The sequence below is a fragment of the Malassezia pachydermatis genome (assembly GCF_001278385.1).
Source record: "Malassezia pachydermatis strain CBS 1879 chromosome Unknown scaffold2, whole genome shotgun sequence".
Taxonomy (NCBI): Eukaryota; Fungi; Basidiomycota; class Malasseziomycetes; order Malasseziales; family Malasseziaceae; genus Malassezia; species Malassezia pachydermatis.
The window spans coordinates 46,817-72,824 of NW_017253139.1; the positions used below are offsets into that span (position 1 = coordinate 46,817).

Sequence of the window (26,008 nt, forward strand, 5' to 3'; positions counted from 1 at the left end):
AGCACGACAGCCTATGGCTGCTGCAATGGATGTCGGTGTACCTCAAGTACCTATTGATTATACAGCATTGCTATGCCGGATTCCAGACTCTAATGCTACAATTCCCGATCCTCCTTCCTCCCTGGACTTCTTACATCGCATCCTTCGGGAAAAGTCGCATGCCTTTGAAGAGGAGACAGAGGAAGATGTCCCTAGCGAGCCAAACGATGAGCGAGAGGACAAACATACACTCACCAATGCGTCTCATGATGACGTAGATACGGAACTTGTCCCACCGGATAATTTCGCTATGGTCAATTCTTGGGTGTATCGAAGCAGCTTTCCTAAGAAAAAACACTTTCCCTTTCTAAAAACGCTGGGTTTGCGGAGCGTGTTGACGTTGATCTTAGAAGATTATCCTGAGCAAAACATCAACTTTTTAGACGAAAATGGAATCAAGTTTTTTCAGTACGGAATTCCAGGCAACAAAGAACCATTTGTACAGAGTATGTCCATCCTTTGCCTAACCCCAGTTCCTGGTGCCACGATTACTGCTGCCTTAGTTACAATTCTCGACAAGCGTAATCATCCTATGCTTATCCATTGCAACAAGGGAAAAGTAGGTATACATGATGTGTTCTAACATCACAGCATCGCACAGGCTGTTTGATCGGGTGCCTGCGGAAACTACAACAATGGTCGCTAACAACAATCTTCGACGAATACAGGCGTTTCAGCTTCCCAAAATCGCGGAGTATGGACCAAGAATTCATTGAACTTTATAATGAGAACGCTGTGTGGCCTCAGATTGACCCCAATTGGCTACCACATTGGACCGTGCTAAGTCGAAGAGAGATTTTAGCACGCATTACACATGAGAAGGATGAGAAGGTTAGCGAAAACGAGGTAGTGCGCGGTATGTAGCGCTATAGTGTACAACAGTGTATCTTAGACATCTTCCTCCTCCCGTTTGTAGGCCACCATAGCATCTACGCGATGCACATGTGTCGAGAAGCTACGCAATTTCACCTGCTCCGCCTTACCCTCGGCAATTAAGCGAGCATTCGAATCAGACCATTCCACAGGCACTTCCACGTCATGGTCAGTGTAGGCGAGAATCTGGAAGGCACAGGGCTCTTCTAGGACAGGTAAGAAGGTGCAACTGGCCGTGATCTGCTTGATAATCGCAGCAATTTCTGCCTTGACCTGAGCGTCTGTCTTCTGCATAGACTTAGGTAGTGACGATGTGTCACTGGGTCTAAACGTTAATGCTTGGTCAACGTACACATTCTGTTCATCCACGCCGGTATTTACGACTTCAATATCGAATTGCCAACGCTCCACCGTTTCTTGGGACTCCTTTTCCACAATGGCCACCACCAATCGACGCACTTTGCCTTGCTCAAGCCACCGTTTCATCTGAGACATAGCTCGATCCAAATAATCAGCCAGGTCATCATCGGTGGTAGCAAGCATTTGCAAGCCAAACTTTTTGACGGTACGGAAATCCTCAGACGGATAAATCGATCGCTGGTACAAAATGCTTTGCACAGAGTAGTTGAAGAACTCATGGACAAGCGCGGTAGACCCCTTCAGTGTAAGATGTGTCCTTGTAGGCGCCTGCTGCGCCACGGCCTGTGCCGCCGCCATGATCACTACACGTTTCGTGGCACGCTCCCAGGCGGCATCCAACACTGCCAGGAACGCGTACCATTTATTGTCACGTGATATAGCGCACATGGAGGACGACGACGACAAACGCGGTACGGTGCGGCAGATGAAATGAGGCTCCGATCGCGTCGCTTATCCCAATCCAAGTCGTGAGGGACAGTTATGTCGCGCTCGGGAGAACCATCGCCTGGTTCCCAGAGAAGCCACGACGCGCACGATGCGTCGTCTCTTGGGCTGCCATCAAGCAGTCCTGGCCGCGCGAGCTCGCAGCCACGTCTCTTTCCGTCTGATTCATCGTCTGGTACGTACGTTGCTACTCACGTTCTAGTGGCTAGTGGCTCACCATTGCATTTTCCTACATCATCACCCGGTGCTTCTCTAGGCTCCGTGCACACACCTTCAGGCCGGCGTGGCCGCCTGATGGCTTCGTTCTCGAGCCAATCTGGCGACTCAGAACCGCTCTTTTTCCCGCCATCGACAAGCACGACACCACGGCGCCCAACACGAGGCGATATTCACTCATCGATTGCATTCAGCTCTCCTTTCTTACGCCGTCGTCTGCACACGACAAGTTCAGATGTAGATCCAACGGCTACGCCTCGCGCGTCGCAAGCGAGTATGTCGCAGGCCAGTGAAGACTTGACTTTCTCGCATGGCACTTCGGAAGCGGAGGTCCCGCGACCACGAGATGACAGCAAGGTGATCTGGGGAACGAATGTACACGTTCAAGAGACGAAGCAAATGTTCCAAGCTTTCTTGCGTGGCTTCCGCGTCAAATATCGTTGGGCGTATGCACGTTCGCATGGCCAGCCTCAAGCTCGTACGCCGCATACAGATGGAGAGACGCTTTTGTATGAGGAGTATATGCGTCAGATGCGAATGACGCATCAAACGAACCTGAACGTGCGCATTAGTGACTTGGCCGCCTTTCCACCGTCGAAAAAGCTGGTCATGCATCTCATTCGGTACCCTCAAGAAGTAGTGCCTCTCATGGATACTACCTTGCAAGAGCAAATGATTATTATGGCCGAAGAAGACATGGCATCCAGCTTGTCGGATGAAGAGAGGAGTTTGATCCGTGAGCAGATTAAGATGATTGAAGGCACCATATATAAGGTGCGACCGTATGGTGCTACAGCAAGGAACATGCGTGACTTGAATCCATCGGACATTGATAAGCTCACGACGATTCGAGGTTTGGTGATTCGTGTGACCCCCATTATCCCTGATATGAAACTGGCCTTTTTCCGGTGCTTGGTATGCAATCACACAGTGACCGTGGAGATTCTGCGTGGACGCATCACTGAACCCCAGCGCTGTCCACGCGATTTGTGCAACCAGTTGGGCTCTCTTTCACTGATCCACAATCGATGTTTGTTTTCCGACCGGCAAGTCATTCGCCTACAAGAGACCCCAGATGTAGTGCCAGACGGGCAGACGCCGCACACGCTGAGTTTGTGTGTCTATGATGAGCTGGTCGATATTTGCAAGCCTGGTGATCGCATTGAGGTCACGGGTATTTTCCGCAGTGTGCCTGTGCGCATGAATCCGCGGCAGCGCACACTGAAAAGTCTGTTCAAAACATACATTGATGTACTGCATGTGCGTCTTAACAACGCACGACGGTTGCAAGTGGATATTTCTACCCGCGATGCTGCCCAGATGCAGTCTGTCGGCGTGGGTGGCGATGAAGAAGGCGATGAATTCGACATGCGTGCATTGGAGACCAGCGATACAGCGTCGGCCCCGCCGCCGTCGAGTGGACGTTTATCGCTGCTGCCTACAGATGAGATGCAGCAGCATATTGAGCGCTTGTCGCAACGCGAAGATGTGTACGATGTATTGTCTCGCAGTCTGGCTCCCAGTATTTATGAGATGGATGACATGAAGAAAGGTGTGCTGCTCCAGTTGTTTGGCGGTACGAACAAGTCGATCGCCACAGGCGGTGGTCTCGGTGGTCCGCGCTACCGTGGCGATATCAATGTGTTGATTGTGGGTGACCCTGGTACCTCCAAGAGTCAGATGTTGCAGTATGTGCACAAGATCGCACCACGTGGAATCTACGTCTCAGGGAAGGGCTCGTCCGCAGTGGGTCTCACGGCGTATGTGACACGCGACCCGGAGACAAAGCAATTGGTCCTGGAAAGTGGTGCATTGGTCCTTTCCGATGGCGGTGTGTGCTGCATTGACGAGTTCGACAAAATGTCAGATGCTACCCGCAGTGTCCTTCATGAAGTGATGGAGCAGCAGACCGTGTCCATTGCCAAGGCCGGTATTATCACGACCCTCAACGCACGGACCTCCATTTTAGCCGCGGCCAACCCCATTGGATCCAAGTACAATCCGCGGCTGCCGATTACCAAGAACATTGATTTGCCGCCGACACTCATGAGTCGTTTCGACTTGGTATACTTGGTCCTGGACCAAATCAATGAATCGCTGGATCGTCGTCTGGCTCAGCACCTGGTCGGATTGTACCTGGAGGATGCGCCAGCCTCGGCAGCCACGGATGTGATCCCTGTCGAGCTGCTGACAGCGTACATTTCATACGCCCGTGCCAATGTGGCCCCTGTGTTGACAGCGGAGGCGAGCGACTTGCTAGCGCGGCGGTACGTGGAACTGCGCAAGGCTGGTGAGGATCCTCGTAGTACGGAGCGCCGCATCACAGCCACGACCCGGCAACTGGAATCGATGATTCGGTTGTCAGAGGCGCATGCGCGTATGCGTCTCTCGACCGTCGTCACCGGTGCTGATGTCGAGGAGGCCAATCGGCTGATTCGTGAGGCAGCCAAGTCTAGCGCTACGGACCCTACGACTGGGTTGATTGATTTGGACTTGCTGACGACGGGTCGTTCGCTGCACCAGCGGCGCATGGCCGGCGATTTGCGATCCGAACTACTGACGATTGTATCACAGCTGGCGCAGGCCACTGGCTCTACATCGCGTGCTGTGCGTCTCGCAGATATCATCCGTACATTCCGCGAGCAGAGCTCGATTGCGATTGATACGAGTGAAGTGCAAGAGGCACTTCGTAGCTTGGAAGCGGAAGGCGTGATTCAGGTCGCTGGCGATCGTGATCGTCGTACGGTCCGTTTGATGTAGGTAGGCATAAGCACCTTGAGAAGAATCTAATCGTACACTACATGCTCACTGGCACCGCCTCTTCAATTTTGGGCGCAGGCATTTCTACATCGCTGTGCTTGCCTTGGAATAGCATGGTGGAGCACACAGGCGCCAGTCGGAAGGTATCGGTCAGTGTCTCGCTCGTCGATTGAATCATGGCCACGAGCTTTTCCACACGCTGTTTCAGCGTCTCGGTCAAGCAGTGCACCGCCATAGTTTCGAGCTCGATAATCGCCGGGTCATCGTCCAGGGCCACTTTGATGGCCGGCCGAACAGGCCCCTGAATCAGCTCCAACAGACGGTCCAAGGCTGGCCGTTCGTCGTTTTCCTTTCCTGGCGGCTCAGTCGTGGCCACCTGCGCCTCTGGACGGTCTGTCGCATCGGACGTAGAAGCGGTAGCGGACGACGATGGCTCCATGGCCATGCTCGTTTCCGCTTGGGCATCGTAAGGGTCCGACGGTTCGGAAGCAGATAGCATTGGCTGACCACCCACATCCAGCATAGCAACATCCCCGAAATGCGCTTCAAGGACAGCCATGAGTGACTCTAGCTGACTCGCATGCGTAGCAGAGGTCTCGGCAGGATGGTGATGGGCACAGACGTGATCGTGCATCGTCATTTTGACAGTGGCGGGACAGCTATCAATGCCCAACAGCAACGCGACCACAGAGTCAGCGACCATATCGTTGGACACACTGGACTCCCATTCCAAGAGCAGTTCGTGCGTTGTTGGCTGCTTGATATCGACGACATTCATGACGCGCATGCAGCGGACGCCTGCGTCATCCACGCCTTCGTCTACATGGCCGTACATGCCTTCCAGGTGCCATCGTGCCAACTCCCAACTTACGTGCAAAGACACATGCTGCCGCTGCAACATGCTGCTCATGGTGAGACCAGTAAACTCAGTCAAGTCATCAGGGGCCAGCACCGTGTACGAAAAGTCTTTGGCAACCAAGAGCCCATCAATGGGACGATCTGGCTTGGCCGGCTGCGACGCCAACGAGCCGATGACTTTCGCTGTACGCTCGGCCCGGAACGACAAATATAGCGGCTCACAGTTGCGTGGCATGTAGATTTGTACATCCTCTTCACGATCGCTGTACCGACTCTTAAGTGCGGCCCGCAATCCACTCATGTTCTTCAGCTCGCCATGCACAAGCACCACATGCTTTGCTTTGACCTCATCGATAAAGCGCGAATTCTGCGTATAGTCAACGTGTGCGGAAAACGAGATGTAGTCAACCGACATACGACGCGGAATACGCTGTCCATTCATCGCGATAATCTCGTCAGGGTCACTCAGAATCTCGCGTGCCATCGTGCCCTCGACCGAGTAGCCGCTCACAATGACACCGTTGCGCTTGTCTGGTGCCCAGCGCTCAAGCAACTCGCGTGAAATACCGCTCTGCATAAAGCCAGGACTCGCCATCATAACACAAGGCCCCTTGTCGTCAAACTTGTCCAGACTTCGGAGATTGCTCACATGCTTGAAAACAAACGGGTTGTCACGTCGGTTGAAACGTGAGCGGATATGCTGGTTCATAGTGTGGATATACGTCTGGTAAATCGACATGCATTTCCGTGCGAGGGAGGAGGCATAGTAAATGGGCACAGAGTGCAGTTCTGGATGTGCTTCCCAGTACTCGTCCAGAAGCAGCAACAGTTCCTGCGCTCGGCCCAATACAAACACAGGGAGAAGCACACGTCCACCGCGTTTGATGATACTGTGAATCAGCGCTGTAAACCTCATTTCCTTATCTAGACGCGGTTCCAAACTTTGTGTTCCATAGGTGCTTTCGCAAATCAGTACATCGGGTCGAATAGGCGGCACTTCGGCTTGTACAAGATGCCTGTCTTCTTCGCGACTGTAATCACCCGTGTAGAGCACACGCAACCCAGCCATTTCAATCATAAACATACAGGCACCCAGCACATGCCCTGCATGGTACGGTGTAAAGCGCAAACCACCGCCCAAGACGACTTCCTGGTGGTAATCGACAGCCTCGATTTGACGCCATGAAGCCAGCATCTCCGACTCATCAAACAGCATGCGATCCGTGCCAGCATTGGAGATACGCACAAAGTCCGACATAAGAAAACGATAAATAGCTTTGGTGGGGTGTGTCATATAGACTTTGCCTTTGCCTTCGCAAAAGTTGGTCTTTTCCATAATGTATGTCAAGGCAGCCGCATGATCCAAATGAAAACTGATCGTAAGTCAAGGGTCAACATACTGAGTAATGAGCAGCGCATCTACCGTACTCCAGTCTAGATTGTCGATGAAGGGAAGCGCTGTTAAACCTGTATACGCTGGATGCACTGCCACGTTAGCTACAACATATCCACATACCGCCTGCATCACACACAATTGTGAAACCTTTCATGAGTCGACCAGCAACGTACCTTTAAAGGTGATCACACAGCAGCTTCGACCCACCTCCTGGCCCGCACCGAGCATCTCGATGCATAGCTTGTCCTCCCCGATCGGGGAGTCACGCTCATCGCCGGCCATGATGGAGAACGCCAGGAAAACCGCAACAGTCCTTGCCGTCGTCCATGTGGAGGGCGTGTCCAAGGACAGGTGCACGGCCAACCACGCCACGACACGACACGACATCGCTGGCCACCTTGACGATGCGGCCCAGCGCCAAGATGGCGCAGGCGCGCTGCCCTGTGTCTGTCCACCCATTAGAGGTGCATAGAGACGATGTTGGATCTATATCCCCGGTCATACCGCCAGGCGACACCGTCGCCGCAGGGCCCTGTGCACCGACACCTGTGCCTTTGTCTATGCCGCCGGCCCACGTAGGCGTACTCTTTGATCATGTCAGCGCCGACGCATGGTCCATCCTAGCACGTATACCCAATGAGGAGGCACAAATGCAAGCATGGCTGGATGCTCACGACGAAACTACTCGTACTTTGCTCCTATGCCTGGCTCAAGCCGTCCAGGCTACCCTACCTACACATGTGGCTTCCATGGAAGAGACGCTGGAAGAGGCTATGCGTGATCTATCTGTATCGCAAGAGGACGAAGTTCGGCCAGCATCGCCGCCGACGCTAAGCGCCCTGGACATACTGGGGGGTGTGGTGGCGCTAGCGCACCAACATACCACGTCCGATCACGCTGACATGGCAGAGAAGGATACACCGTGCTTCACGCCCTTCCAAGAAGGCCCGAATCCACTCGAAAGCCCGATACCCACAGAGGACGACACGTCTCTGTCTTTTTCGCTGCGAAGTCGCGTAATGGAATTGGCACCGATTGTCCCTACGGAAGCGCGACCACCACCAATGCTACCACGGCAAACGCTGCCATGGGATGAGACGGAGGCGCCGGCTTATGTGGACCGATACGGGTTCTTGTACGGGATGAGTGTGACAGAGTACTGGAAACGCGTGCACGGCTCCACGTCGCCTACGTTGCCTGAGGCATCGATCGCTGACGATGGCGGTATGACGGTAGCGCCGTTGCTTACGCCCAGCGCAGCGACGCTTGATATGCCCACCAAAAGCACTGAGCCCATGACTGCCACTGAGACGACGACGACGACGGCCATCGCTCTGCCCAGCACAGAAGAATCGCAGCTATGGCCGACGATTCCTCGACTCGTGCGACATGTGCATGACGTGTACGAACAGCAGCAAAAAGAGAGACTGCCTCCATGGGAATTGTTTCTCAGCGATATGGCAGAGCAGCAAGACCTTCTGGACGAGCCTGAAACGATATGGCACAAGACGTTTGCGGCGCTGCGATCCGCGGACATGAAGCCCCTTCGCACAGATGTGCAACGTCTGCAAGACCTATGTCAGCGTGGCATCCCAATGGCCCATCGTCCCGCGATGTGGGCAGAATGTACGCGGGCGCGTGACTGGGCCGAGCCAGGACGATACCAAGACCTGCTGCGTCAGCCGAAATTCAACCGACAAATTGATGTGGACGTGTATCGGACGATGCCAACGAACCTGTTCTTTGGCGGCCAAGGCCCTGGCGTAGCGAAACTACGTCGCTTGCTAACGGCCTATGCGCAGTACCATGAGGAAAACGGGTACTGTCAAGGGATGAACAATTTGGCTGCAATTCTTCTATTAACATATACAGATGAGGAAGATGCATTTTGGGCGTTGGTCGGTTTGATGAATACCATCTTACCACCAGGGTATTATGCATCAAATATGGTGATACCGCGGGCCGATCAGCATGTCTTGCTAAAACTGATCCATTCCGGCATGCCGAAACTGGCAGCTCATATGCATGCGCTCGGCGTCGAATTGCCAGCGGTCACACTTTCATGGTTTTTATCGTTGTTTACCGCATGTCTGCCCACCGAAACGCTGTTTCGCGTATGGGACATGCTGCTGTTAGAAGGCCAAGTGGTCTTGTTCCGTGTTGCTTATGCAATCCTCGCCCTCAAAGTCAAAGCGCTGCTGGCGACCAAAAACGCGGCGTCCTTTTATCATCAGCTTCGACTCGCCGCTGCGCATCTCTTCGATGCAGACGAGCTGCTGCACATGTGCGCGTCCCTACGCGAGAAAATTCGAACGCCAGACGTGGCGCTTCGTCGTGAAAAATACATTAAAGCAGGTACACAAGATAACTCTGCTTCATAATCGATACCCTGGTACCCATACAAATAGGACGGTCATGGCCGCTGTCAATAGTGCCATGAGGAGAAGAGCTGCGAGGGCATGGGATCGATGATACCGTCTCACCTGAGCATCCTCCACGCGAACGAACACAAAGGGACTCATTTCACTTCGGCCACAAAATGCCAAAATAGGGTCCACACAGTACCAGTACGATACAAGGAAGTAAAAGCCGATCAGGAAAGGAAGAAGAACCTGGCATAAGATGATAAAGCAACATACCCATACACGTAGTGGCCTCCGTGCCGATAAGAACACCATTGAGTAGGCTGTAGAGTAGGCAATCCAAAGCACAAGCCAGCCGAGGCCAACTCGAACGAGACTGTGGGTGCGTGAAAGATTCTGGAACGCATGCGATTGCAAAAAGTAAGGGAAGTGATGGGCTTCTAGGCGAGAAAAGATATAGCTGCGGTAAGATGAAATGTAGACATACCGTTTCTGAGCATCGAATAAATGAAGGAGTTCTTCCACCGAGCCAGAAGGATGGGAAAGGGACGTTGATTCTCGTGGCAAGGGCGGGAGTAAGATTTCCTGCGGCGCACCAGGCGTCAAGAAATGATCATGGATGGATTGTGCGCTTGTGACAAGATCAAAGTAGTCTAGAGGTACATTCTTCTCTCCCGTATAGACCGCATCGTGCTTATCGTAGCCATCTGAGAGGAGATAAAGCGTACAAAGTCGTTCATGCTGTTGTACAGCCAACCAGAACAACAAAGCATCTTCATTACGTGACCTTTGAAGAAAGCGTGAAAAGGCAGAGACGTCCACAGGCGATTGCGAACGTCCCTCCAGCACCTCGAGTAGGGTAGGTAGACGTAGTGACATGGCCACGACGTCCACCGCGTACCCAACCCCACACGCGTTGGTCGGTGCAACACGAAACAACGCCGCGCGCGTATGCACGTTCCTGGCGGTGCCCTCGATCACGTGATAGGAAGAAGCTGAACCACATCGCTCCTCCGCTGCGTAGTCCACTCTCTCGTTGACCGACAAGGATGCTAGCGCCTGTCTCGCGCGTAGCCAGCCTGCGAGCATGGCACGCAAACGTGGCTCGTATACCTCCCATGTTGTCCGCAACATCATACCGAATGCGCTACGCTCATTCAGAGGCGAAACCGGATGCGCCTGCAAAGCAAGGTATGTAGCATACCTCGCCTGACATATGCCAGATCTCCCTTCCGCTGCCCCAGCTGGTACAGTGTTCACAGGTCTTTCTATCTACAAGGACAAGCCGGACCCCGTGGCACGACCTGATAACGAATACCCATCTTGGCTTTGGGACTTGTTGGAAGACCCAGCAGTGAAGCCAAAGAAGGCATTGATGGTGGGTGATGTGGATACCACAGGCATGTCGAAAGGTGAGGCCCGTGTCGCCTTGAAGCGGGCAGCGAAAATGGCGCGTGCCGCTGCGCGGAAACAGGCCGCAGAAGAGGCGAAAGAAAAGGCACGATGGGAAAGAATGACCGATGCGCAACGTGCAGCTGTGACTGCTCGCGCCAAGGCGGAAAAAGATGACAAGCCCAAAACTGCAACGCAGATGTTTGAGCAAGAGCGGACCAAGCGACGCGAACTTCGCAAAGCGAATCGCGCAGCCATTAAGGCAAGCAACTTTGTGCGTTCGGCATAATACATAGATGGCATAGAGAAGCTATGTGACGTATCACTCTGCTAGGATGCGTCTATACCTAACAATGCACTACGCACGTACATACTTGCACGCTTCTCCGCAAGAGAGCTACGGTATCCTCGAAACGTGGGCCCCATCGAGAGGCAGAAGTGTGGAGGTAGCACATGCAACCTATGTGACCTACAAGGTCGAGCCGTGCAAGTGCCTCCCGTCCGGGCCAGACTATCGCACCGACCACCCACCGAACGACTAGGTCTCATTCACCATGTCGAACGCGATGAACGATGAGGAGGTCATCACCGAGCTGAAGAAGATGGTGGCCTTCATCCGCCAGGAGGCTGTTGAGAAAGCGCGCGAGATCCAGGTCAAGGCTGACGAAGAGTTTGCCATCGAGAAGGCCAAGATTGTGCGTCAGGAGAGCATGAACCTCGACACACAGTTTGACAAGAAAAAGAAGCAGGTGGAAGTGTCGCAGAAGATGTATGTGTACTTTGCTACTAACAGTCAGCGCCAAGTCGAACCAAAACAACAAGGCTCGTCTGGAGGTGCTCAAGTCTCGCGAGGAAAACCTGCAGAACTTGTTCTCGGCGGCGCAAGAGCAGCTGGCGACACTGAGCAAGGATGGCAAGGCGTACAAGGAGCTGCTTAGCAAGCTGCTTCTGGAATGTCTGTTGAACCTGCACGAGCCGACCGTGGAAGTCCTGGCGCGCTCGACGGACGTCCAGAATGTCCAGAGCGTCGTCAAGGACGCGGTGAAGCAGTACAAGGAGATGACCGGCCGCGAGACGGAAGTTGACGTGAAGGAAGGTCTTTCGAAGGATTCGTACGTATCTATACACTGACATAAAAGCGCTGGCGGTCTCATTTTGACGGCTCAGCAGGGCCGGATCCGCTTGGACAATACGCTGGAGCAGCGCCTGAAACTCCTCGAGGAGCAGATGCTCCCGGAGCTGCGTCTTGACCTGTTCGGCCCCAACAAGAACCGGAAGTTCTTCACATAGATTGATACATATCTGTGCATAGTTGTAGTGATTGCACTATGGTAGAATAGAAAGCTAGCATAACACATGTCGACCCCTGTCGCCTGAGCAGACCAGAGGTCTAAAGAGGTACAAAAATTCAAGTGCGTCGCTTCGCCGATCAATGCGGGCGCTCGCCACGCGGCTGAGACCACTGGCAACTGAGAATAAGGTTGCTGTATGGGTATCCGTCCAGCTTCTGGCGTGCCATATCGGCAGATGCGCGATCTTCAAAGTTGACGTACGCAAAGCCCTTGCAGGCACCGGTCTCGCGATCGCGGCCAACAAAGATACGTGTAACACGACCGTAGCGACGGAAGAGATCGCGCAAATCCTCTTCTTCTACATCCTCGCTGAGGTTCGTTACACGCAGCGTAGCCGTCTCGTCGCGCTGCGTAGGACCGCCCATACCGGGGGTCGGCACAGCACCTGAACGCAAGCTCGGTGGTTTGTACTTGCCTGGACCAGCTGCCGCAGGGTTCATCTTGTCCGCAGCAGAGTCGCCCGAGAGCGAGAGACCAGCCGCGGCTGCAGCAGCCACAGTATCGCTGTCGGGCACATCGCCACCGGCGCCCGGGATGGCCTCGAGTGTATCGCGGTACGGGCAACGAGCCGTGTAATGGTCGCCCTTGCAGAGACGGCACTGCACACGCTTGTTCGCAAGCTTCTCGCGCATGGCCTCCGTTGGGTCAGGCTCAGGCTCCTTCTGAGCACCAGCCGTAAGCTTGATCTGCACATTCGCACCGATCGATGTCGTACCCGAATGAGGTCCTGGCGCGGCGCTCTTTTCGAGGCCAAACTTGGCCCACGTCTTGCGCTCCGCCACCACATGGTTCACCTTGGTGCTTACAAGCGTACGCTTAATGCGACGCGTCACCTTGACCTTCTTACCATCCGCGTTCGTGCGGTATTCTGTCACAACTTGAATGCCGTTGCCCTCGTCACGCGTTTCCACACGAGGCACTTTGAGTAAGAAAAATCCCGCTTACAATATACGTACTGGCATCATCGTTTTCGTCATCAGCCCAGTTCGCACCCTTTGGATGCTGGGGAGGAAGACTAGATAGGTCAGTCATTTCCGTAGCTATACATACGTCGCAGCAGCAGACATCGTATCGTGAAAAAAAAAAAATCCGTCACCGCTCGCACGTCGAGTGCAAAAGGCAGCGACTTTCTTAGTAACTTAATTCCCACACGTGGATATATGCAGCAGAGGCGACCACCAGTTTTGTCGTCGTGGCTGGCGCGAAGAACGCTTCCCTACTTCGAGGCCAGCCATGCACCTAGGACCTGTTTCGTTGCGGCTTGGGCGCCTGGCTCTTGCCCCTGCCCGTGTAGCGGGAGGTGCACGAGTATCTATGGTGACTCGTTCGTCACTTCTTGCTGCTCCCTCAATGCGGATGCCATTGCGTGCTCTGAACTCGCAGGCCAGCTGTTACGCAGCTGCGTCGTCGCACGCTATGACTAACGCTACACCAAGCAGCAGCGGACCTTTGGGATCAAATCTGGAGCCATCAGATATACTTGCGTTCTTGAATAGCCCCGAATTCTCGTCATACCAATCTGCGTCGGATGCCCACGGCGCCCTCCTGGGAGACGATGCCACACTCGCTGCGACCGCACTCACACACGAGAGCTGGATGCATGGCGTACAAGGTCATAACCGACGTCTCGCTTTTATTGGTATGTTCATGCCATGGAGCACTAACTCTATCAGGACGACGTGCTTTGAAAACATATATGTCGCTGTTCCTTTTTGATATCCTAGCACAAGCGACGCGCTCCCAAGCGTCGTCCGCCGACTTGACATACTTGCAAAATATCCTTGCCACGCCTCACTCTGTGGACCAACTCGTGGCAACACATCGTCTCGGCGATCATGTGGGTCGTGCAATGGGCCTCGAAAAGGTGATGCGTTGGCACCCGACGGTGCGACTTGATGGTGCCTCTGGGCAGCAAGAGTCAGGCTTGTTTAAGGTGCGCGGTGCCTGCGTGGAAGCGGTACTGGGTGCTATTTACCATTACAGGGTATGTTCTAAACCTCTTCTAGACACTGACAACAAAAGGGGGCGCAAGTGGCACAGCAATTTTTCCTGGCACGGATTCTGCCGCATTTGAATATGCTTCATGAGCAGGCATCCGACCTTGTTCGCTCCAAAATTTCTCAAGCGAGCGAAGAGGCCACACAGGCCTTGTCGCATGCTCCGTAATAGATAGCTATGTCGTATGTGTAGAGCTGCGCACGCTTGGGAATTATGAAAGTTCGTGGCAGCTGCAGCGGCCAATTGAAGCTTATGTGGCATGTGGAATTACCGCAGCCCAAGACATGGCAAAGTGGAGTACCGAAACATATATAAGCAGCGACCCGCACGAACGTCGGTTTCTTCATACTTGTACGTACTCGTCGCCCACCTTATGGAAAACTAACATTGTAGACCTTGACGTTCCGCAACGCGCTCAAGCATACGGTGCGGGAGGGGAGGAGTCTGTCATTGCACGGCGACCCTTTTGTCCATACATCAGCATCCTCCCCTCGCTGCTACCCGACGGGTGGCAGTACGTTTGAATCTTTAGATCGGGCAGACGTGCCCTTCGGGGTAGCGTCTGCCTTTCCCTTTTGGTCCCTATTGATTACGTAATCAGTTTTCTTGTTGAGAGTGATGCCGGTGCGGTGTTGAATTAGTGAAGGCCGGGCGTCGGTGCGCACCGGCGGCATTGCACGTGAAGGCAAACCTAAGCGCGCACGGTGCTCAGTAGACTCAAAAAGATGCGCATGGCGCTTGTTGGGAACCCCACTGCCACACATTGTTGGTGGATATCAAATAGAAGCTGGAAGTTACCGGAGGATCACCCTAGGGATCTCCTTCGACACGATGAGTCGTGAACGCAAAATAGTGAGTGAGAAGCTCACATCCCTTGAACCTGTGGCTATGTCAGCCAAAGACATGGAGGAGGACGAGTACGGAGATCAAACGCCCTCGGGCTCCTCAACGCCCAATCTGTCAGAAGCGGTGGACCAAATTAAACGTTCTCTGAGCATTTCGGCGTTGCAGGAAATGTCTGCCAAGCCCTCAAAGGAGGTCCGACGATCTATTCAGAATAAGCTTTGGCGTCCACACGACGATGAAGCTCGTCTACCGAGTGATTGGGAGCGACTAATTGTACACGTGTTCCGTGCGGGGAGTCGTGCGTTCATGTTGTCGTATGGTCTCCGAAGCACCATTTCGTTTTTGGTGGTACTCATCAAGGCCCTCCGTACTCGCAAAGGTGTAAACCGCGTCGCCTTGAAGAATGCATATGTGGGTGAAGATACGACCCGCTTTGCTCTCATGTTTGGTGTATGGGCTGCCATTTACAAATTTGTGAACAACGCTCTTCGTTTGCTCACGCCTATGCCTGTGATTAAGTCCAAACCGGTTCGCCCCATGATGCGACGTACTAAGACTGCGCCTGCTTCGACAGGGAACATGGATATGGCCGATGAAGGGCTCACCATGAAAGTGAAGAGCAAGAAGCCAGAGAATAAGAAGAAGATGGAATGGCAGCATCTCTCGGCGTATGACCCTCGTGTTCGCAGCTGGCATGCATATGTAGCTGGTGCCCTGTCGTCGGTCGCATTCCTCATCGAAAAGCCTAGCTTTGTGCAGTCGCTGGGTATGCAGCTCTTTGTTCGTGGCCTAGAAGGGTCATACCGCCAGGCACGCTCCCATGGCTTTATTAACATTCCTCATGGAGCTATCTTGGTATTTGGACTTGCGAACATCCAAATTATGCTGTCCTGGCTAGGTGCACGCGGCTATTTGAACCGTGGCTATCGCTCTTGGATTGACAAGGCATCTGGCATTCCCAAGCCTGCCACCATAGCGTACGAATCGGGCTTGAACAACACGAGTGTAGACCCGTGGGCCCTTGTGGATATCTTTGGCGGTAAGGTGCCCGAGCCAATTAGTCAAAACCCACGCAAGTTTGCCAGCTTACCGCCCAACAAACACAGTCCCATGGGCGTGACAGGTGAAACAATCGAAAAGGTGTATCAATGGATGGAGCGTGGCGAACTGAACCGTTACCCTACGTGCGCCTTGGCGCATCCTTACTCGAACAACCACTTGTACGTGACATACCAGAGCTTCGTTCAATCGTGGAAATTTATTATGCCCGTCTACCTTACCCTATACATCGTCCCAGCCGTATTTCTTCGTCCGAAATCTCTGCTCAAGTCTCCCAAGACGGTGGCCATTCGTTCTGTCATGGGCGCTTCTCGCTCTTCTGCCTTCTTGGCCATGTACACTGTGATCTATAAGACGATCTTCTGCTTGCTGCATGAGGGATCTGACCAGATTCGCAGCAGCTCTTTGGACAAGTATCCATTCTTCCACAAGCTGTCCAATTTGCTGGTTGACCACCGCATAAAGGCTCTGCCTGGCTTTATGACAGGCTTATCCCTTCTGGTCGAGCACCGACGTCGTCGCAGTGAACTGTCGGCCTATGTTCTGCCCAAGGCATTGGAAACGTTCTGGAAGTCGGGCCGGTCGCGTGGCATCTTCCCTCCTGTGCCCTACGGCGAATACTTGATTGCCGCAGCCAGTCTGTCGATGATAATGGGTACCTATGCTCATAACCCTGAGAATCTTTCGCACCTTGTCTCGCGTGTGATCTACCAATTTATTGGACGTAATTAGTAATGTGTAGTATCCGTGGATTTGAGTTTACACAAATACGAAAGTCAAGGCCCTTGCTTATTCCAGATATTCGATAGAACGCAAGTGTATTTTCTTAACATAGGGAAGCCGCAGGGCAGCCGTGGGTCCTCCTCGGTATACAGAGCATAAGTAAGTCCAAGTCGTGCAACTAGGACTCATTGCCATACTCGTGCAAAGCAGATCGGAAACCTTCGTACGATAGCCACGCCAAGGCATTGGATGGCATGTGCGAGAAAATGCGGGGTGTAAGACCACGCATAAATCCACGGAGCCCTTCACGTGCGTAGATGATGCGCCCTGCTTGCCACATCGACTTGGCATGACGAATCTCAGGATCCGAGCTACACCCTTTCGTCTGCAGCAAGGTCTTGGTAACATCCAATGGGTTGGTGCAGGCGGCTGCAATCGCACCAGCAAAGCCACCACCCACTGCATGTGCCATGGGCGAATAGTGGTTGTTGGGGTTGAGCACTTCCTGGGCCCACTCGTATGTCGCAAATTGAATCGCAGTAAAGGGAACAGTCATAGCAAGCGTGGTAGGGTATGATACATAGAATGCACGCAGGCCTTCACTGCGGAAAAGATGTGTTGCGCAATGGGTGATAGATGTATACGGGCTGCCATGCATTTGCATACGCTGCTTGATCACATCAAAAGGGTTCATGAAAGCATCAGATACGATCGTGGCAGAAGCGCCAGCCAAAGTGGTGCTAAGAAATTGAAATCCCTCCTTGTTGCCACCAGTCAAATCTTTTACAAGTTCGTAAGTGCCAAAATACAGCGCATGAGCGGGGCCAGCGCCAAGGATGACAGAAGCGATACCCTTCCAAAGCGCACGGAAACCTTCCACCGAACTGATACGTGCAAATGCATCAGCTATACCGGTGTATGTGGCAGATGGAGATGTAGTCAACACTTGCATGCGAGTCTGGATGGTCAGTAATAGTCACAAGACAACGCAACGTACCCGAATCACATCGACAGGGAACATGACACCGTGTTCCGTAATGCCGGCAAGAGATCCTGCAATCATATTGATATGAAGAGGATAGTTCCCACCAAGACCTTCGTAATCGAGCTCTGGTTCAATAGCCAGATCTGCAGAACCTTCTGGAGCCATAAATGGCACTTGCCGATCATGCTGATGTGACATGATAAACGATTTATGGGTAGTAAGAGTGGTGAATAAAAAACAGTACTGCCGGAGCGCAAGGAGATGGCAAAATTAAACCGCCACACACACGCTTGCGATTACTTGTCCTTGCAGGCTGATGGACTGAGACTGTAAGTCGCCCGACGGTAGCAAGAAGACGCTCATCTGATATGACTAAACTTCGCCGTATCTACCAAACCCAGCTCCACGGACCGAAATTTCGCAATTCCGCAACGCTCGCTGGCGTAGACAGCCTAGCATGAAAAGCGCATCCCGAAGGACAAGAATTGAGTCTATGGTATAGCACACTTAAGTAAAGCACACAACATAAAGGAGCCGGAAATAGGGTACATTCACCCGTATAGGTAGAGGACTATCAACCGTAAATCTCCCTTACACGAAGACGGTAAATGAGGGCGTAGCAATCATCATCATGTCTACGCTCGTGATATGAGAATCCGTGGGCCAATGCAGTACAAAAACATAATACTAGAGACCACACAGAGTCTGTGAAAGGGTACAATTTGTAACCAGACAACAGTCCTCCTTTTGAAGTCATCCATTTACTTCTTCTTGTTCGCAACGGTGCGACCGCGGCGACCCGTAGTGCGGGTGTGCTGACCACGGGCACGAAGGTTCCAGTAGTGACGAAGACCACGGTGGGCACGGATCTTCTTCAGGCGCTCGAGGTCATCACGGAGCTTGGCCTCGACGTTGTTCGACAGCACCTGCGAGTCCTTACCGGTAGTGAAGTCCTTCTGACGGTTAAGGAACCAAGTCGGGATCTTGAACTCCTGGGGCGACTGGAGGATGTTCACAATGCGCTCCAGCTCATCCGAGTTCAGCTCACCGGCACTAAAAAGAGGTTAGTACATGCCACATAACGACACATAGGAAAAGCAGATGAAAGTTTGGATAAAGCAATACCTCACTGCCACTCTCCTATGCTTTTGTTAGATACGTACCGCTTGTTCAGGTCAACATCGGCCTTCTTGCAGACGATGTTCGAGTAGCGGCGACCCACACCCTTGATCTCAGTCAGGGCGTACATGATCTTGCGCTTGCCGTCCACGTTAGTGTTCAGCAGACTGTGTGAGTGTCAGTACATCATTCTCCTTGCTTTGTGAGCAAACATACCGAAGAATGTGAGCAAAGTTCTGCGACGGGTCCGGCGGCACGAGCGACATGGTGAGTTGAGGTGACTAGCTTCTCTCGCAGAAGGTGGCCTCGACTACCCACACTGCGCTCCGCTCAGCAAGTCTGGTCACGTGCGGGTATATACTTTGTGAGAAACATGCACGTGATAACGGCCAAAACAACGGGGCCTTGGTAAGCCATGTGCGTGTGTCGCAAATGTATAAATAGGCCACGCGCTCGCTCCACTACGATTCTTCATCTTTCTGCATGGACAGGATCTACGGTCACTGAGGTAACAACCGAGACGTAGACTTTTGCTTATCGCAAACTAAACGAACCACAACGTCTGATTCTATTTCTTTTGAAACATGATTCAGCAATTTTTCTCCTTGTGATTCCTTGCTATGAAAGTGCGAGCGCTAGTTAAGTCCACTTGCGACTGATATGGCCTACCCTTTCATAGTGAGCACGTCACTTTTTGAAATGTAGATACATGTAATTTAGTGGACAACAATATGGAAATTATGGGCATTCTTATGGACGCTGGAATGTTTAGATAGTGGGGACGAAGACGTCATACTAGAGACCCAAACACCATGCGCATGCGCACGTTTGAGTGCACAAGGATCGATGGATGGCTTACAAGATAGTTGCCTGATATCCCGGCCCGTGGCCGCAGATGTCTAGCTCCTGGGTGACTAAAACCGGCGATTGGCAGCTCTCAGCCTATGAGGACAGGTGGAGGGCCAATGGGCTTAAGCATCCCCGTGCTCCGCACGGTCTAGTTCGGCTGAAAAAAATGCACGACACGGGTGTCATGCGCGTGGAATGCCTACATTGCGAAGCGGAGTAGATTGGGTTCCTACCTCCCCCTTTCCCCTCTCTTCTTGGAAGTACGCTGTGTCCAGCATGACGTCGTCCACCCAAGCTGAGGGCGACACAACTCCCTTTGTTACTATTGAGAAGATCCGTGATGATCTTCATTCCCTTGCAGGCATCAAGGCGCGCCGTCTGCTTGTGGCCAACCGTGGTGTATGTGGATATGTGGTGGTGCACTAACATTGCCAGGAAATTGCTATCCGAATCATGCGCTCTGCCTATGAGCTGGGTATGGAGACAGTAGCCATTTACAGTGAAGAGGACCGCCTCTCGGCGCACCGTCACAAGGTATGTATGGAGTACGTTATAAGATACGAGCAGGTATAGGCCGATATGGCATTTCAAGTCGGCAAGGGCATGGCCCCGGTGGCTGCGTACTTGGCCATTGACGATATTGTGCGTATTGCCAAGGAGAACGATGTGGACTTGATCCACCCTGGCTACGGTTTCTTGGCTGAGAACCCTGAATTTGCTCGTAAGGTAGAAGAGGCCGGGATGGCCTTTGTCGGTCCCAAGCCAGAGACTATCGATGCGCTGGGTGACAAGACCAAGGCGCGTGATCTTGCGCGTCGTGCTAATGTGCCAATTGTGCCTGGTACGCCTGGCCCTATTGCGAATTACCAGGAGGCTGAATCGTTCATTAAGGATGTGGGTTTCCCGGTGATCATCAAGGCGGCTATGGGTGGTGGTGGCCGTGGTATGCGTGTGGTACGCAGCCATGAGGAATTCCATGACGCATTCGACCGTGCGGTGTCGGAAGCTCGCTCGGCATTCGGTGACCCCACCGTGTTCATTGAGCGGTTCCTCGACAAGCCGCGTCACATTGAAGTACAGCTGCTGGCTGATGGCCAAGGCCACTGCATGCACCTGTTTGAGCGTGATTGCTCGGTGCAGCGCCGTCACCAAAAGGTCGTGGAGATTGCGCCGGCCAGTGGACTGGATGACAATGTGCGTCAAGCGATCTGGAAGGATGCTGTGAAGCTCGCAGAGACCGCTGGCTACCGCAATGCAGGTACAGCGGAGTTCCTGGTTGACCAGCAAAATCGCCACTACTTTATTGAAATTAACCCGCGTTTGCAGGTCGAGCATACGATTACAGAGGAAGTGACGGGTGTGGATATCGTCAGCGCGCAAATTCAAATTGCAAGCGGCCGCACACTGAGCGATCTAGGTCTGTCGCAGGACACGGTCAAAGTGCGTGGCTCGGCCATCCAGTGCCGTATTACGACGGAGGACCCGGAAGCCAGCTTCCAGCCGGATACTGGCCGTTTGGAAGTGTACTACCCGGCGGGCGGCAACGGTGTGCGTCTGGATGCTGGCTCAGGCTTCGTGGGTGCGCAGATCACGCCGCACTTTGACTCGTTGCTCGTCAAGGTGACGTGCCGTGCTGCGACGTACGAGCTTGCGCGTCGCAAGACGCTGCGTGCGCTGATCGAGTACCGTATTCGTGGCGTGAAGACCAACATTCCCTACTTGCTCAACCTGCTGACCCACCCTCACTTTATTGAGGCCAAGACGTGGACAACGATGGTTGACGATACGCCTGAGCTCTTCAACTTGTGGCACTCGAGCAACCGTGCCATGAAGGTGCTGCACTACCTCGGCAATCTGCTGGTCAATGGCAGCTCGATCAAGGGTCAGATGGGCGAGCCTGGTCTGCGCACGGAGGTCCCCGTGCCGGACGTGTTTGACGGCGAGAAGCGGATCGACACGAACCAGTCGTGCCTGCACGGCTGGCGTAACATCATTGTGAACGAAGGCCCGGAGGCGTTTGCCAAAGCCGTGCGTGGCTACAAGGGTACGCTGATTATGGACACGACATGGCGTGATGCGCACCAGAGTTTGTTTGCCACGCGTCTGCGTACCATTGAGATGGCTAACATTGCCAAGGCTACGTCGCATGTGTTGCAGAATGCGTACAGTCTGGAATGCTGGGGTGGTGCGACATTCGATGTCTCGATGCGTTTCCTGTACGAGGATCCGTGGGCGCGCCTGCGTGAGCTTCGTGCGTTGGTGCCCAACATTCCCTTCCAGGCGCTGATCCGTGGCGCAAATGCCGTGGGCTACACGTCGTACCCTGACAATGCGATTTACGAGTTTAGCAAGCGCGCTGTGGAGAATGGTCTGGACATTTTCCGTGTATTTGACTCCCTGAACAACTTGGAATCGCTCAAGCTTGGTATGGACGCTGCCAAGGTCGCTGGCGGTGTGGTCGAAGGTACCGTGTGCTACACGGGCGATGTGGCCAACCCCAAGCGTCACCCGAAGTACACGCTCGACTACTACATGCACCTCGTCGACGAGCTGGTGGCTACAGGCAACCTGCATGTCCTCGGTATCAAGGACATGGCCGGCCTGCTTAAGCCAGCCTCGGCGCGTTTGCTCATTGGCAGCATCCGTGCAAAGTACCCGGACCTGCCGATCCACGTACACTCCCACGACACGGCGGGCATTGCCGTGGCAAGCATGCTGGCGTGTGCCGAGGCCGGTGCGGATGTGGTGGACTGTGCGATCGACAGCATGTCAGGCACGACGTCGCAGCCATCGATGGGTGCGTTGGTCGATGCGCTGGAGCAGTTGGAGCTGGGCACCGGCATCTCGCACGAGAACATTCAGCGTCTCAACCTGTACTGGTCGCAGGTGCGTCAGCTGTACGAGTGCTTTGAGCAGAACGTCAAGTCGTCTGACTCGTCGGTGTTTGACCACGAGATGCCTGGTGGTCAATACACCAACTTGATGTTCCAGTCGCAGCAGCTGGGTCTGGGCTCGCAATGGGCCGAGATCAAGACGGCGTACATGCAGGCCAACATGCTGTGTGGGGACATTGTGAAGGTCACGCCGTCGTCCAAGGTGGTCGGTGACTTGGCGCAGTTTATGGTTGCCAACAAGCTCTCGCCTGAAGATGTGGAAGCGAAGGCCGCTGAGCTCGACTTCCCTGTGTCGGTGGTGGAGTTCTTCCAGGGCTACCTCGGCACGCCGCCGGGTGGTTTCCCGGAGCCCTTGCGCTCGCACATCATCCGCGGCAAGGAGCGTGTCGACCAGCGCCGCGGCGCTACGTTGCCGCCTATGGACTTTAAGAAGATCCGCGCCGATCTCACGAAGAAGTTTGGCCGTCCGATGACCGAGTGCGATGCCGTGAGCTGGGCGATGTACCCGAAGGTCTTTGAAGAGTTCCAGACATTTATCTCGACCTATGGCGACCTGAGCCACATGCCGACGCGCCACTTTTTGGGCAAGCCTCGAGTGGGTGAAGAGATGTTTATCCCCATTGAGAAGGGCAAAGTCCTCAGCGTGAAGCTTATGGGTATGAGCGAGCTGCATGAAGCGACAGGCACGCGTGAAGTGTTCTTTGAAGTGCACGCTTCGCCTCGCTGCATTACGGTCAAGGACCACAGCGCCAAGGTCGAAGAGGTACACCACGAAAAAGCCACCTCGGAGCCTGGCAGCATCGGTGCGCCTCTCGCTGGCGTTGTCGTTGAGATCAAGGCGGAAGAGGGTGCGCAGGTGAAGAAGGGCGAGGCGCTCTTCGTCATGAGTGCGATGAAGATGGAGACGATTGTTTCTGCGCCGCTAGATGGTAAGGTCAAGCGGCTGGCTGTGAAGCCCAACGATTCGCTTTCGCAGGGCGACCTGCTTTGCGAGATTGAAACGGCCTAGCCAAGCCATTTTTTTGTGATTATACATAGGTATATATGGATGGAATTGGACCGATCGTTCTATATGACATATTACAAAGCCAAGGCGCCGAGCATCACAGCGCCGGCGACGAGCGAAAAGAGCATTGTAGGGGAGAACAACGCACTGCGTACCGCATGCGATTTGGCAGCGGCGGCCAGACTCGCAGGCGAGAACGACGGCGTCCCTGTGACCCCTTGCGTCGCCTCGCTCTTCCGCATTTGCTCAAGCAGGCCAGGGATGGGCGTAATCATGGTCTGTTTCTGGATGTTTGTCGTAAAAGTCGTGTACATCGACGTGCCCTGCGTCGTTTCGTAGCCATATTGACACTTCCACCCCGCGTACGACGTACCGCGACTGCACTGCAAGTCAAAGGTACCTGTAACCAGCTGATCACCTGTATCCGCGGTAAGAGCGATGTGGCCCAAGTGGATCCCAGACGGGCCCTGGTAATAGTAGTTGGTCTGAGGACCGTCGCCCACGCCGGACGTGCCGGTGATGACGGCGTACACGGACGTCTCGGTATGGAAGCCCTTACCATAGTACAGCATCGACGTAGAGGGGAATTGCATTGTGCCATCGTTCGGTAGATCCAGAAGCAGCACAGACACAGGAGGGAGAGTCGTAGTGATGGGCACATCTCGCGCGGCCAAGGCGGTCGTAGGGGTCGGCAGTGTGGTCGTCGGCGACGCAGAGGGAGATCCCCTCGCTTGCGCAGGCGCAGGCGCCCATGCTAGGCTTAGCCAAAGAAGCCATGCTAGCAGCGGCGACAGCAGCATCGAGACAAAGCGGTGCAGCAGGCAGGCCTCACGTAAGGTCGTCAAGGAAAAGAGAGGCGGGGGCGCCTTGGGCGACCAAGTAGGGAGGTGGTGGCGTGGAAAATCTAAGCCAATCATATCTCTGCCTACGGTCTACGGTCAGGCACGCTGAGCCAAGTTCTACCTCCACCATTCAAGCTCGCTAGCTATACCAAGCCGGCCTCGGCCGCCGCCTCCTGCAGCGAGGCGTCAAAGATCGAGAGCGCGTCGGCGAGCTCAGACTCGGACACCGTGAGCGGAGGGATCCAGCGCACCACATCGAAAGAGCTGGTGCTCAGCAAAAGCATGTTGCGACGCAAGCAGGCCTGCGTCAGCTTGCCAGCCACTGGGTTGTTCTTCGGCGTGTTGAACTGCACACCGATCATCAGACCGTGGCCACGCACGTCCTCAATCAGCTTACCACCCGGTGTGTGACGGATGTTCTCAAGACCGCGGGCCAGCTGCGTGTGGCGCGCAGCCACATTGTCCAGCACACCTTCGTCACGCATCACACGAATCGTAGCCTGCGCGGCAGCGCACGCCACAGCATTGCCGGCGTACGTACCACCCATACTGCCCGGCGGCATAGCATCCATAATCTCCTTACGACCAGCAAGACCACTGAGCGGGTAGCCGTTCGCCAAGCCCTTGGCAAATACCATCAGATCAGGACGCACGCCACTGTGCTCGATAGCAAAGAACTTGCCTGTACGGCCAAAGCCAGCCTGGACCTCATCAATCACCAGAAGAATGCCATGCGCATCGCAAATGTCACGCAGGCCTTGCAAGTAGGCCGTCGGCGCAGGCACGTAGCCGCCCTCACCGAGCACCGACTCGAGAACAATCGCAGCGGTATCGCTTGGGGCCGTTTCCTGCTTCAACAGGAGCTCAACACGGTCCAAAGCCAGCTGCACCAACTTGTCCATAGGCGTGTGGTACGGCATGAACATCTGCGAGTAGTACGGGAACTCCATCGAGAACACACCGGGCATCAGGGGACCCACGCCCTGGCCGTACACCGTCTTGCTCCGTGTCATCGCCGCGGTGGCGGCCGTGCGGCCATGGTACGAGCCCTGCGCCACGACAATGTTAGGACGACCCGTGCTACGACGAGCGACCTTGACACTCGCCTCTACCGCCTCCGAGCCCGAGTTCCACAGGAAAAACGAGTCCAGCGACTTGTGTGGCATGATCGTTTGCAGTTCCTTGATCAGATCAAGCTGCGGCTGGCTGTAGCCTATGTTGACCTGCGCATGCGTCAGGCGTGCACACTGCTCCTGCGCCGCCTTGGTCACGGCCGGGTGGCAATGGCCCAGGTTCACGACACCAATACCACTATGGTCAGCAGAAAAGGCATACGTACGAAGTCATATCGAGGAGCCGCACACCCTGATCGGTCGTCAAGTACGAGCCACGGCCCTCGGTCAAAACATGCTGTGACAAGCGGCCAATGCCGCGCGTAATATGCTGGGCACCGAACTTCGCACCCGCGCTCATAACGTTCACTAGGCAAGAGGCTATCGGCGTAGGTCGGCTCTTATAAAAATCAAGCGGTACGAACTAAGACTACAGGCAACGCACGGGCTCTTGGCACCAAT

At 54.1% G+C, this 26,008-nt stretch overlaps 15 protein-coding genes across 15 annotated transcripts; 8 read left to right on the forward strand and 7 right to left on the reverse strand.

The window, feature by feature from the left end:
• Nucleotides 1-13: 13 nt before the first annotated feature.
• Malapachy_2060 (Tyrosine phosphatase) lies at nt 14-903 on the forward strand (the record flags this gene model as incomplete). Its single annotated transcript, XM_018136553.1, has 3 exons — nt 14-485; nt 513-598; nt 631-903. The coding sequence occupies 3 exons, from the start codon at nt 14-16 to the stop codon at nt 901-903; spliced, it is 831 nt and encodes a 276-aa protein (XP_017993020.1).
• Nucleotides 904-927: 24 nt separating this feature from the next.
• On the reverse strand, nt 928-1,629 carry Malapachy_2074 (mitotic spindle checkpoint component mad2; the record flags this gene model as incomplete). Its single annotated transcript, XM_018136567.1, has 2 exons — nt 928-1,237; nt 1,265-1,629. The coding sequence occupies 2 exons, from the start codon at nt 1,627-1,629 to the stop codon at nt 928-930; spliced, it is 675 nt and encodes a 224-aa protein (XP_017992968.1).
• Nucleotides 1,630-1,812: 183 nt separating this feature from the next.
• On the forward strand, nt 1,813-4,752 carry Malapachy_2054 (mcm-domain-containing protein; the record flags this gene model as incomplete). The annotated part of the gene is made up of 2 exons (XM_018136547.1): nt 1,813-1,951; nt 1,979-4,752. 2 exons carry the CDS (start codon nt 1,813-1,815, stop codon nt 4,750-4,752), a joined length of 2,913 nt encoding a protein of 970 aa, XP_017992842.1.
• A 37-nt stretch (nt 4,753-4,789) lies between these two features.
• Malapachy_2072 (metallo-hydrolase oxidoreductase) lies at nt 4,790-7,288 on the reverse strand (the record flags this gene model as incomplete). Its single annotated transcript, XM_018136565.1, has 4 exons — nt 4,790-6,983; nt 7,011-7,095; nt 7,127-7,153; nt 7,180-7,288. The coding sequence occupies 4 exons, from the start codon at nt 7,286-7,288 to the stop codon at nt 4,790-4,792; spliced, it is 2,415 nt and encodes an 804-aa protein (XP_017992962.1).
• Nucleotides 7,289-7,566: 278 nt separating this feature from the next.
• Nucleotides 7,567-9,387, forward strand: Malapachy_2064 (tbc-domain-containing protein; the record flags this gene model as incomplete). Its single annotated transcript, XM_018136557.1, has 1 exon — nt 7,567-9,387. The coding sequence occupies one exon, from the start codon at nt 7,567-7,569 to the stop codon at nt 9,385-9,387; it is 1,821 nt and encodes a 606-aa protein (XP_017993024.1).
• A 1,100-nt stretch (nt 9,388-10,487) lies between these two features.
• Malapachy_2093 (60s ribosomal protein l37 mitochondrial precursor) lies at nt 10,488-11,050 on the forward strand (the record flags this gene model as incomplete). The annotated part of the gene is made up of 2 exons (XM_018136586.1): nt 10,488-10,560; nt 10,593-11,050. 2 exons carry the CDS (start codon nt 10,488-10,490, stop codon nt 11,048-11,050), a joined length of 531 nt encoding a protein of 176 aa, XP_017993225.1.
• A 265-nt stretch (nt 11,051-11,315) lies between these two features.
• Nucleotides 11,316-12,051, forward strand: Malapachy_2059 (atpase v1 a1 complex subunit e; the record flags this gene model as incomplete). The annotated part of the gene is made up of 3 exons (XM_018136552.1): nt 11,316-11,530; nt 11,559-11,873; nt 11,901-12,051. The coding sequence occupies 3 exons, from the start codon at nt 11,316-11,318 to the stop codon at nt 12,049-12,051; spliced, it is 681 nt and encodes a 226-aa protein (XP_017993085.1).
• Nucleotides 12,052-12,190: 139 nt separating this feature from the next.
• Malapachy_2071 (tif35-translation initiation factor eif3 subunit) lies at nt 12,191-13,180 on the reverse strand (the record flags this gene model as incomplete). Its single annotated transcript, XM_018136564.1, has 3 exons — nt 12,191-13,032; nt 13,070-13,128; nt 13,164-13,180. 3 exons carry the CDS (start codon nt 13,178-13,180, stop codon nt 12,191-12,193), a joined length of 918 nt encoding a protein of 305 aa, XP_017992965.1.
• A 283-nt stretch (nt 13,181-13,463) lies between these two features.
• Nucleotides 13,464-14,279, forward strand: Malapachy_2092 (putative mitochondrial ribosomal protein; the record flags this gene model as incomplete). The annotated part of the gene is made up of 3 exons (XM_018136585.1): nt 13,464-13,752; nt 13,787-14,097; nt 14,136-14,279. 3 exons carry the CDS (start codon nt 13,464-13,466, stop codon nt 14,277-14,279), a joined length of 744 nt encoding a protein of 247 aa, XP_017993224.1.
• Nucleotides 14,280-14,942: 663 nt separating this feature from the next.
• On the forward strand, nt 14,943-16,748 carry Malapachy_2085 (hypothetical protein; the record flags this gene model as incomplete). The annotated part of the gene is made up of 1 exon (XM_018136578.1): nt 14,943-16,748. The coding sequence occupies one exon, from the start codon at nt 14,943-14,945 to the stop codon at nt 16,746-16,748; it is 1,806 nt and encodes a 601-aa protein (XP_017993284.1).
• A 169-nt stretch (nt 16,749-16,917) lies between these two features.
• On the reverse strand, nt 16,918-17,889 carry Malapachy_2070 (mitochondrial carrier; the record flags this gene model as incomplete). Its single annotated transcript, XM_018136563.1, has 2 exons — nt 16,918-17,697; nt 17,737-17,889. 2 exons carry the CDS (start codon nt 17,887-17,889, stop codon nt 16,918-16,920), a joined length of 933 nt encoding a protein of 310 aa, XP_017992964.1.
• Nucleotides 17,890-18,485: 596 nt separating this feature from the next.
• On the reverse strand, nt 18,486-19,109 carry Malapachy_2076 (40s ribosomal protein s18; the record flags this gene model as incomplete). The annotated part of the gene is made up of 3 exons (XM_018136569.1): nt 18,486-18,777; nt 18,888-19,010; nt 19,060-19,109. 3 exons carry the CDS (start codon nt 19,107-19,109, stop codon nt 18,486-18,488), a joined length of 465 nt encoding a protein of 154 aa, XP_017992966.1.
• Nucleotides 19,110-19,968: 859 nt separating this feature from the next.
• On the forward strand, nt 19,969-23,595 carry Malapachy_2057 (pyruvate carboxylase; the record flags this gene model as incomplete). Its single annotated transcript, XM_018136550.1, has 3 exons — nt 19,969-20,091; nt 20,128-20,226; nt 20,266-23,595. 3 exons carry the CDS (start codon nt 19,969-19,971, stop codon nt 23,593-23,595), a joined length of 3,552 nt encoding a protein of 1,183 aa, XP_017992848.1.
• Nucleotides 23,596-23,666: 71 nt separating this feature from the next.
• On the reverse strand, nt 23,667-24,509 carry Malapachy_2100 (hypothetical protein; the record flags this gene model as incomplete). The annotated part of the gene is made up of 1 exon (XM_018136593.1): nt 23,667-24,509. One exon carries the CDS (start codon nt 24,507-24,509, stop codon nt 23,667-23,669), a length of 843 nt encoding a protein of 280 aa, XP_017992985.1.
• Nucleotides 24,510-24,577: 68 nt separating this feature from the next.
• On the reverse strand, nt 24,578-25,907 carry Malapachy_2069 (acetylornithine aminotransferase; the record flags this gene model as incomplete). Its single annotated transcript, XM_018136562.1, has 2 exons — nt 24,578-25,745; nt 25,774-25,907. The coding sequence occupies 2 exons, from the start codon at nt 25,905-25,907 to the stop codon at nt 24,578-24,580; spliced, it is 1,302 nt and encodes a 433-aa protein (XP_017993017.1).
• Between the last annotated feature and the right edge of the window lie 101 nt (nt 25,908-26,008).